Here is a 9,928-nt window from a genome sequence, read left to right as displayed (position 1 = left end):
TACTATTATTTGTTCAAATAATGCTTACATGAGCCTGTTTAAAGTTATTTTTATTAAGCCAGGTGTGGGGCCCCATTACTGTAATTCCTGCATTCTGGGAGGGTGAGGCAGGATTACATGTTGTATCCAGCCTGGAAAATTTAGTGGGACCCTGTCTGAAAGTTTTAAAAGAAAGGGGTTGGGTCAGGCGTGGCGGCACACTCCCGTAATCCCAGCACTGGGGAGGCTGAGGCAGGAGGATCCTTGGGAGTTTGAGACCAGCCTGGGCTACAAAGTGAGCTCAAGGCCAGCCTGAGCTGCATATCGACACCTGTCTCAAAAAGACAAAAAAATAAAAAAATAAAAAAAAGGGTTGGGGATGTAGCCCTGTGAGAAGACTCTGGGTTCAATCCCTAGCATCAAATATGTTTAAAAAATTTTTTTTTACTATTTTATTTGTTCAAATCTAGATGGAAATAAAGTTCATATATTTCAATAGGCTGATGATTTGTGTTTTTTCTTTAAAATTTGAAAGATAAGGGGCTGGGGATTTAGCTCAGTGGCACAGCACTTGCCTGGCAAGCGCGAGGTCGTGAGTTCAATTCCTGGTACTGGAAAAAAACCAAAGAAAAACAACAACAACAAAAAAAAAAAAAAAAAAAAAAATTGAAAGATAATATACATAGAAAAATATAAATCATAAGTGTATGGCTCAATAAATTTCCCAGTTTCTTTTATTATTTGTTTTAGGACACTTTTTGGATTGTTTTCCATGGTGTCATTTAGCGTGTTCCTCTGTCCTCTATTTCTTGTAAACACATGTTAAGGGACTCAGCGGAGGTTAATTTTTCCGCAAGACCATTTCAATGGATACTGTTGTTCAGGCTAGCAGGAGGCTCATCATACCTGAGCTGTCTCTTTTTCAAAGCATCTTTTGAAGATGAATATGATCTGTACACAGGCAAAAGTCAGCCAGAATAAGTTTAGTAAATAATGCGCGTGATCAAGCTGGAAAATGATGGTTTGAGTAGAAAAATAAGATGAGATCAAGTAATGAATGATTTGCTTGTGTGCCTGGTAAACAGGCCCTGAAGGAAATTCCAAAACAGTTCCAAAAATGTTCTGTGCAATGGCTGCCTCAAATGTACAGCCACCTCCGGTGACTAATGTGAACGGAACAACAGTGACATTGACGGAGAAACTGTATGTTGGTCATGGAAACAGCTTCGCTGTGTGGGTGGACGTGCCAGGTGACCCCTCTTATGGACCCCTGCCATGTCTCAATGTGTCATGACACAGGTTTTTACAATGGAGCCGGGACTGATGCTCTCCTGCTGAAACTCGAGACTCCACAGCGGCTCAGAAGACCCACGCTTCGTGTCTCCGTTCCATCGCAGCCTCCCTCTACCAGACACGTCCAGAAGGCTGACAAAGACGCCCTTGGGCTCGGCGCAGTCCCTCCCCAGCCCCGTCTTTGCTTCCTCTCCATCTGCCTGTGACACTATGGTCAGTGCACTGAAACAAAAAATGAGGGCGCTCAGGGGGACTCTCCAGAGGCAGAAGAGCCCTGGGCGGTAGCAGAACGCCAGGGCCATGGTATTCGGTCAGCTCTCAGACTTTCCGGTCCCACATCCGCGGTCTGGATTTCAGCCCTTTGTGTCTCGCGCCACCCCTACCCGCTCCCCGCGAGCCCGCCCCATTGCTATGACCCCGCCCCATGACGCACAACTGGGAGGAGCCACGGGCCCTCTGGCGGGGTCTCTGGCCTGAGCCCAGGTGCCTCAGAGCGGACGTCCTCCAGAGCTTCTCCCACGCCCTCTGGAGATGCGCTTGCGCAGTTCGGATCCAGCCCAGTTGTTACCCCTCCCCCTTCTTAACAACCCCCACCGGCTCCCGCCTCCACCTAGTCGGCCGCGTCTGCGCACGCGCACTCCTTCCGGCGCTCGGCCCCGCCCTCCCCGTCACCGTAACAACCATTCGAGCCCTCGCCGCGCCCCTCTTTGCTCTGGTCCCAGCCCCCCTCCCCCGAACCGGCGGTTTAGTGGCGGCTGCCGAACTGTGGAACGGCGAGGACACCGCGGAGCCGCCAGCATGAGGGCCCGCCGCCACCCCGAGTCCCCGGCTCGGCCTTTCTGACACGAGGTAGGCGCGCGTCGCCGCGGCGGGCTCCGAATGCGCCCCTGGTCCCCGCCCGCCGGCCCGGTGCCCCCCGCGCGGCCCCCTGACTCTCCCGGCAGCTCAGCAGTGCTGCCGGCCCCAAGCACAAGCTGGAGCGGGCCCTCGCACCCACCGCGCCCTGTCGGCCCCCATTCTTAGGAGCCCCTTGCCGCGGGAATAGTTGGGGTCCGCCGCCAGTGCCGGCCCGCCGCCACCGTCGGCCGCTCAGGACCCCTCCGGAGCCCCTGAGCCTGCGGGGAGTTGTCCCCCGGGGAGTTGTCTGGTCCTTGCTAGGTTTTGAAATAGGGGCAGCCCAGGTTCTGGATGCCACTTGGTCTTGGTCACTCCGGATGCCCGCGCAGGGTGTTTATCTGAACCTGAGCATCCGAAGCTGGGAACTGGCCCGGGTTCCGAGAAGCTGGTGAATTAGCAGGTTCTACAATGTAGGCTCTTTGGGCTCCGCCACGCAGTGGAATCCGGAATGGATGTTACAGTTTCTTAAGCGAGCATCACGCGTTCTTGCGTTCTTTTCCTACCCCTGTCTGTACCGGGCCATCGTGTTATCTAGGACATACCTTAAAATTAATTTTCCCAATTAAAATTTGAAAATCTTACTAGATTCCCACTGTGCACCAGCATTTGTAGGGTTGGCAAATGTAAACAGAACCTGGTCCCGGCGCACCAGGACGTGTCAGCCCCAGAATCAAGATTAATGTAGGCTTTGAGTCGAGTTTGGAGGACAGCTTGGAGTTTCGCTGTGATTTTCATTTACCATGCTAGAGCGGGAAGTGTTTCAAGATCCACAGTTCCAAACTTCGGTTTTCACAGACGGGATTAGGGAAGAAAAGTGGTTTGCTCAAAGTCGCTCAGTTATTCCTTAGCCGTTTTCTGACTGTGGGATAGTTGTTTTCCAGCATAATCTGCTACTGCCTGAGAGGTATAGAGCAAGTTGCAGATCAGTTTAAAGTAAACATTATAAAAATACAGTAATACAGATAACAGTTTTGTAAAATGAAATACATTATCTTTTTCTTTTTTTTTTACAGCTAGACTTTGGTTAGGATCCTTGAGGATATTCAGTTTTGTACGTTTGAATATTCTCTTAACCATATTCAGCATAAAATAATACTTTTTTTTTTTTTTTTGCGGCACCGGGGATTGAACTCAGGAACTTGCGCTTGCCAGGCCGGTGCTTATGCCACTGAGCTGTACCCCCAGTCCTAAAATAATACTCTTAATGATTATACTCAGCAGCACAAGTGCCTGCCTGGCAAGCACAAGGTCCTGAGTTCAATTCCTGGTACCAAAAAAAAAAAAAAAATTATCCTCAGCAGGACAGGTAGGCTCACTGGATTTAATCTGTTCCTCTTTTTGTTTTTGTTTTTTCCTTCCTCATTTTAAAATAAACAAGAGTCTCAGGTGACTCCATACGCAAGTGTGTGTTTTCAGAAGAATCCGCGTAGACTGACACTGGAGAGTGATTATGTAGTTTCAGAAGTGTTTCTGTACGGTAGGCATGAGCAGGGGAACGGTTGACTTACAACCATCACTGCTGCCAGAGGCAGTAATTACAGGGAGCCCCTTTATCCAAGGTGCTTGCCTCCCTATTTGAAGACAGTCTCTGATGCAGAGAACAAGAAACAACAGTTCTCTGTGAAGCTAGCTTTAGAGGCGAATTCCATAATTTGAGACAATAGTTTTTTCTCTACTTTCATTTTTGAGTATTTTTCAGAGCTAATATCTTAATGTGTTACCATTTTTATTTGGCTCTTAGTATAAACTGTTCATGAGAAAGTGATTAGAATAATAGAACTCTAACACTTTATAGCTGGACTGTACCAGGTCCTATTGCTGAGGACCAGAGCTGCGTTGAGGGGGATTGAGGCCTCTGTCCTTAGACCAGTTTGCTTTCCCTCATTCCACTTGGGCTTTTTTCACTGGTTTTTAGTTATTTTATTACCTCCCCCTGCGCTTGGATATTTCAGTATCATGGTTTTTTTTTTTTTTGGTGTTGGTTTTTTTCTGGTACCGGGAATCGAACTCACGACCTTGTGCTTGCCAGGCAGGCGCTGTGCCGCTGAGCTAAATCCCCAGCCCCCTTCAGTATGTCTTTTGATTGTTTTTTTTGTCTTTTTGAGACAGGGTTTCACTATGCACTTCAAGCTGGGCTTGAACTCACAGTGATCCTCCTGCCTCAGCCTCTGGAGTGCTAGGATTACAGGCATGAACCACCACGCCCGGATTGATTTTGATTTTTGTGTAGTGCATTGTGGGCCTGTTTTCACCGTAGAAGGTGGTATGATATGTTAATGCAGATTTAATTTTTTCCTGTATCCTGCTTATTTATCACATATGTGTATTATTTTGCAGGTGTGAGAGGATTGCTGTCATACTGCAATCATGGTGCAGAAATACCAGTCACCCGTGAGGGTGTATAAACACCCTTTTGAATTAATTATGGCTGTAAGTATCCATATTTCACTTTACTCTTATTTTTTTCAGTGTTAGACTTTGATTATCTGTAAACTTATATTCATTGTTTGTCTCTATTACTTCACTTAATTCTACTCTTAGGTTTATGAGCTGTATCTAGAGTATGTAATGTGTTTTTAAAATATAAGCCTCTGATAATCAAAATCTGCAGTTTTTAAAAAGTGCATATCAGAGTAATGTGTGGATTTGTGTTAATGCTCCTTTTTAAAACACAGAAGTGGGATTATGACTAAATACTTCCTGTGAATTTTGCTGTTTTTCTTTGAGACAGGGTCTCACTTTGTAGTGTAGGCTGACCTTTAAATTCATGGTGATCCTCCTGCCTCAGCTTCCCAAATCCTGGGATTGCAGGCGTGCACTACTACACCCAGCTCATTGTTTTTCTTTGTTAAAGTAACAAAGGGCTATGAAGTGTGGTTTCTTGCTTTTGCTGCTAGTTTGGAAGAGTACTTTGGTTACAGGTGAATTCACAATGGGTGTCTCAGAACTGAGCATTGTAGGATGGAGTTTTACTTGAACTATTAACCCACTCTGAATGAGTTTCCACTTAATAATTGACCCATGAGTCAATTTAGAATTCCACAAACGGGGAACTAAGGTCTTTTTAAAATTACTTACCTGAAGAATTTGGCCGAAAAATATTTTACTAGAGAAAAAAAACAAACCTTTTCCAATCACTTTTAAACTGTTATAGGATATTCTTCCCCTTTTGTGTTATTACTAAGGAGATATCCATCTATCTGTATCTATCATCTCTAAATCAAATTCAGTGGGTTAAGTTCATTGCTGATCTTATGGAAAAACTTGCTTTGGTTCTTGTCTAACTTGGTTTGGGACCAGAATCATGGAAAGAATTAATTAAGTTTGTGAACCGAGACACCACTATATATATGATCATACAGGAAAAGTGCATCTATCAGTAACATACATGTTATCAGAACACATACTTGTGTTACTAGTGCTAAGATTGGGGGGCAGAGCATGAGCAGCCTGTGAGCCTATTAAGAATTCCTGGGGCTGGGGATTTAGCTCAGCGGCAAAGCGCCTGCCTGGCAAGCGCAAGGTCGTGAGTTCGGTTCCCGGTAATGGAGAAAAACCAAAGAAAGAAAAAAAAAAAAAAAAAGAATTCCTGTTCTGTGCCTTTGGGTTCCTGCTTCCCACCCTTTCCAAACTGTTGTTCCGCCATGGCACTGTGTTCCCAGCCCTTACCCCCCTTTCCAAGTGAGCCTAGATCTTGTGTTCTCACACCAAAGTTGACTCTTACCTATTTCTGTTCTTTATATAAATAGAAACTCAGGTGGTCTAGATGTGACTGCTTAAGCTTAGTGTTATATTTATGAGCTTTGTCTAGATCAATACAGTCTTTTTTTTTTTTTTTTTTTGGCTTTTTGAGACAGGGTCTCACTATGCAGTTCAGGCTGGCCTTGAGCTCACTTTGTAGCCCAGGCTGGTCTCGAACTTGGAATGATCCTCCTGCCTCTGCCTACCCAGTGCCGGGATTACAGGCGTGCCCCACCACATCTGGCCAAGATCAATAGTCTTTTTTTTTTTTTTTTTTTTTTTGGACACGGGTCTTGCTATGCAGTTCAGGCGGGCCTTGAAGTCACTTTGTAGCCCATGCTGGTCTTGAACTTGCAGCGATCCTCCTGCCTCAGCCTCCCAAGTGCTGGGATTATAGGCATGCTCCACCACGCCCGGCTAAGATCAATAAAGCCTTGAAAAACAAAATAATGGGCTAGAGGTGTAGCTCAGTGGTAGAGCACTGGCCTAGCACGTACAGGCCCTGGGCTGTATCCCTAGCATCACAAAAGAGAAAAAAATTCAAATCCTTTCAATGGGACAAGGGGAAGTTTGACTACTTTTAAGTTGAAGTAAAATTTGCATACAGTGAAATGGTCAGTTACTAGCTGTGTAGTCTAATCAGCTTTAACAAGAGTCATCAACTATGCCTTTAAGACAGAACATGTTTACATCCTTTAGCCAAAAAGTTTCTTTGTACCCCTTCCCTGTGAGCTGTGAGCCTTGTTTGTGTGTGGGATATGGATATTTCTTAAAAACAGTTCTGCCTTGGGCTGGGTGTGGTGGTGCACGTCTGTAATCCCAGGGCTCAGGAGGTTGAGGCAGGAGGATTGCTGCGAATTTGAGGCCAGCCTAGGCTACAAAGTGAGCTCAAAACCAGCCTGAACTGCAATAGTGAGACCCTGTCTCAAAAAGACAAAAAACCCCCACAAAAAACAACAACAAAAAAAACCAGTTCTGCCTTTCCTTTAAATATATAAGGTTGCCCTGTGTTCTATGCAATGACTTTAGCAGGAGGGTGGTTTCCTGTCTACATGCTTTGTGTAGATTCGGCTTTGATTGTGTGGAGTGAAGACGCACTGCAGCCAGTTTGAAAGGGAGGTTTGTTAGTGGCAGCACATGTGATATGATAGAAATCACACAAAAGTGTAGGAATTTCAGCTGGGCCAGGCTGGAGCCTGGCAGTGGAGGGTGGTTCCTGGCAGCTCTGGGGGCTCCTGCGGCAGTTGTCCCTGGAACTTCACCCAGTGGTGCCCTGTCACACTCCATTCCCAGAGCCTTTTTGTCCTGCCACCAATTGGCTTCTCTGTTCACTTGCGATTCCCCTCCCCTGTGGCTTCAGCTCATGTGCTTTCTCAGCTGGCCGAAGCCCTTCTGGCTCTGGTTCAACTTTGTGGCATTTCTTGTTGTGTTCTTCTCAGTTTCTAGGTGACCTGTTCTGGTCACATTTCCTAGTTCACATTTGTGAGAACCTCAATCTGGTTCACTTCTTCCCCTGGACTGGGCGGGGTGTGTGTGTGTGTGTGTGTGTGTGTGTGTGTCAGAGGGCTCCCTGGGGGGCTTGCCTGACCTTTGTTCATTTCTGCAGGCTGTGGAGAGTGGAGGAAGAGGTATCTGATAGGGCAGAGAAGCAGGTGTCCTGTGGAGCAGAGTCTCGTCTGCCCTCTGGGAGAGATAGGCACTAGGAGCCCGCTGGCCATAGTTTCTAAAACCTTAAGTATGATTTAAAAATCTGGAGGCAGCCTGAATACTATAGTTCAAAAGTTGGTTCTCTTATCCCAGCACTAGGTTTAAAAAAAGAGAGATTTTCATTGTATAATGTTTAGCACTTCATTTCCTTTGCTGCAAATTTTGAGGTCTTTTTCCCCCCAGCCAATTAATTACAAATTTTATGCACTGATTTACAAAAGAATTCAAAATTCACATTCTGAACTGACCTCAGTCTTGTAAAATTAAGCCATTTGCAAATTTTTATTTTAAGCAGTGGTTAATTTCCTCTTGAATTGTTAGAAAATATTTTTTAATCTGAAAATGAAATATGTTACCTTTCTCCTTCCAAAACTAGAATATCTGTTAAGCAGTTATGATTTTTTTTTCTTTTTATCTTTTTGAGACAGGGTCTCGCTATGCAGTTCAGGCTGGCCTTGAGCTCACTTTGTAGCCCAGGCTGGTCTCGAACTCACAATGATCCTCCTGCCTCAGCCCTCCCGAGTGCTAGGATTACAGGTATGCACCACCATGCCCGGCGGTAGCAGTTATGATTTTTATTTTTTTCTGGTACCGGGAATTGAACTCATGACCTTGTGCTTGCCAGGCAGGCTTTGTGCCGCTGAGCTAAATCCCCAGCCCCCAAGTTATGATTTTTGAATGGTGTAATTTGTCCCTTTTTCTGAAAGTAATTGTGTAGTGTAACATCCTCAACATTTTTGTTTTATTTTTTTCTCATTGAGGAAAAACAGTAGTGTATTAGAGTTACTTGGAAATGTCCTTTTTAGTTCATTATTCACTGTGAGGAACAAAGTACACAGTTCAAGTGAAGACAGAGCTATAGCTTTGACATATTTGTGAGAACCCTAAAAAGTGTGCTTCAATAATCCTAGGGCGGGCTGGGGAAATAGCTCAGTGGCATAAGCACCTGCCTGGCAAGTGCAAGATCATGAGTTCAATCCCCGGTACCACAAAAAAAAAAAAAAAAAAAATCCTAGGGCATCACAAAGTCAAAGGAGTGTTTGGCAGGTAATAGGTATGCAGTAATGGATAGGTGCATCAGAGTCCTAATTTGTACGGGTTCTAAGAGGTGAAAGACTGGGAGATAATGAACTCACCGAACTTAATGCTCCCATTTTTTTTTTTTTCCCCCTGAGACAGGGTCTAGCTATGCAGTTTAGTCTGGCCTTGAACTCTTGGTAGCCCAGGCTGGTCTTGAACGCACAATGATTCCCCCTGCCCCAGCCTCCCGAGTGCTGGATTATGGGTGTGTGCCACCATGCTAGACTTCTTTTTTGAACAAAAATTTAATTATAATTTAGGATTGACAGAAAATTATTGAAGTAGAAAGAGCCTAATGCAAATAGGTGAACAGTAGGGTCAAACATGAATTGCATCTGAATTATTTAATGCATATTTACTGTTTGTTTTGGGATCAGTAGCGTTAAAAGTCAAATTCTCATTAACTCATTTGAATTAATGAATGGTATTTAAGCAAGTAAAACCGAAATGGAGGTTTTCAACTGGCACCTGCGGCATTTCAGGATATTCCTTTTGTGGGGCTGGGGATTTAGCTCAGCGGCATAGTGCCTGCCTGGCAAACGCAAGGTTGTGAGTTCAATTCCCGGTACTGGAAAAAACCACCCCTCCAAAAAAAACCCCAAAAAACCCCAGGGTATTCCTTTTGTTAGATGTTGGCACAGAAGCAGAAGGCTAGAGCGGCAATGAGTTAGAGAAATTGCTGAGCTCAACCCTGCTTTGAGGGTTGAGGCATCTGAGACTGAGGAGCTAAAACTTGCACATTTAGTGGCAGAGATTTGATTGCTGAGTTTAGTGTTGTTTTTCATACTATGCTTCTCTCCCCCTCCTAGTAATTGTATCCTGAAGCATTTTATGAAGGTTCTTGTCCGTGAGGATGTCTTTAGATCTTCTTGTGTCGGCCAGATGTGTTTCCCAAGGCTGCTTTTCCTGGCTTTTGAGGAGGAGAAATGAGTCAGCGAAGGACACTCTAGCTGATTATGCCTTTAAACAGATTATGGTCTCACTGGGCATTGGGATATGCCCCGCAGATTAGGCGCTTAGAATGGGAAACATACTTCTGAGGTGCTTGGTTGGAGTGTTTTATCTTGAAATTTCTAGGATGAAGCACAGGTTTAAAAACTCAGGCACTGGGGCTGGGGATTTAGCTCAGCGGCAAAAGCGCCTGCCTGGCATGCGCAAGGTCGTGAGTTCGGTTCCCGGTACCGGAGAAAAACCAAAAAAAAAAGCCAATTTACTAACCTCTTTCAGTATA

The 9,928-nt window shown here is 45.1% G+C and overlaps 1 protein-coding gene across 1 annotated transcript in view; it reads left to right on the top strand.

The window, feature by feature from the left end:
* Window positions 1-2,002: 2,002 nt before the first annotated feature.
* Window positions 2,003-9,928, top strand: part of Sec14l1 (SEC14-like lipid binding 1) — a 72,738-nt gene continuing 64,812 nt past the window's right edge. Inside the window, exons 1-2 of the mRNA XM_013506067.1 lie at window positions 2,003-2,121; window positions 4,507-4,599. Coding sequence (XP_013361521.1) covers window positions 4,537-4,599 — 63 coding nt within the window. The 5' untranslated portion in view covers window positions 2,003-2,121; window positions 4,507-4,536. The remainder of the gene's footprint in view (window positions 2,122-4,506; window positions 4,600-9,928) is intronic.

The sequence above is a fragment of the Chinchilla lanigera genome, unplaced genomic scaffold (genome assembly GCF_000276665.1).
Source record: "Chinchilla lanigera isolate Chin_1 unplaced genomic scaffold, ChiLan1.0 scaffold00105, whole genome shotgun sequence".
Classification (NCBI taxonomy): domain Eukaryota; kingdom Metazoa; phylum Chordata; class Mammalia; order Rodentia; family Chinchillidae; genus Chinchilla; species Chinchilla lanigera.
The sequence above is the reverse complement of the archived record's forward strand: the minus strand, read 5'-3'. Positions and strand labels throughout refer to the sequence as shown.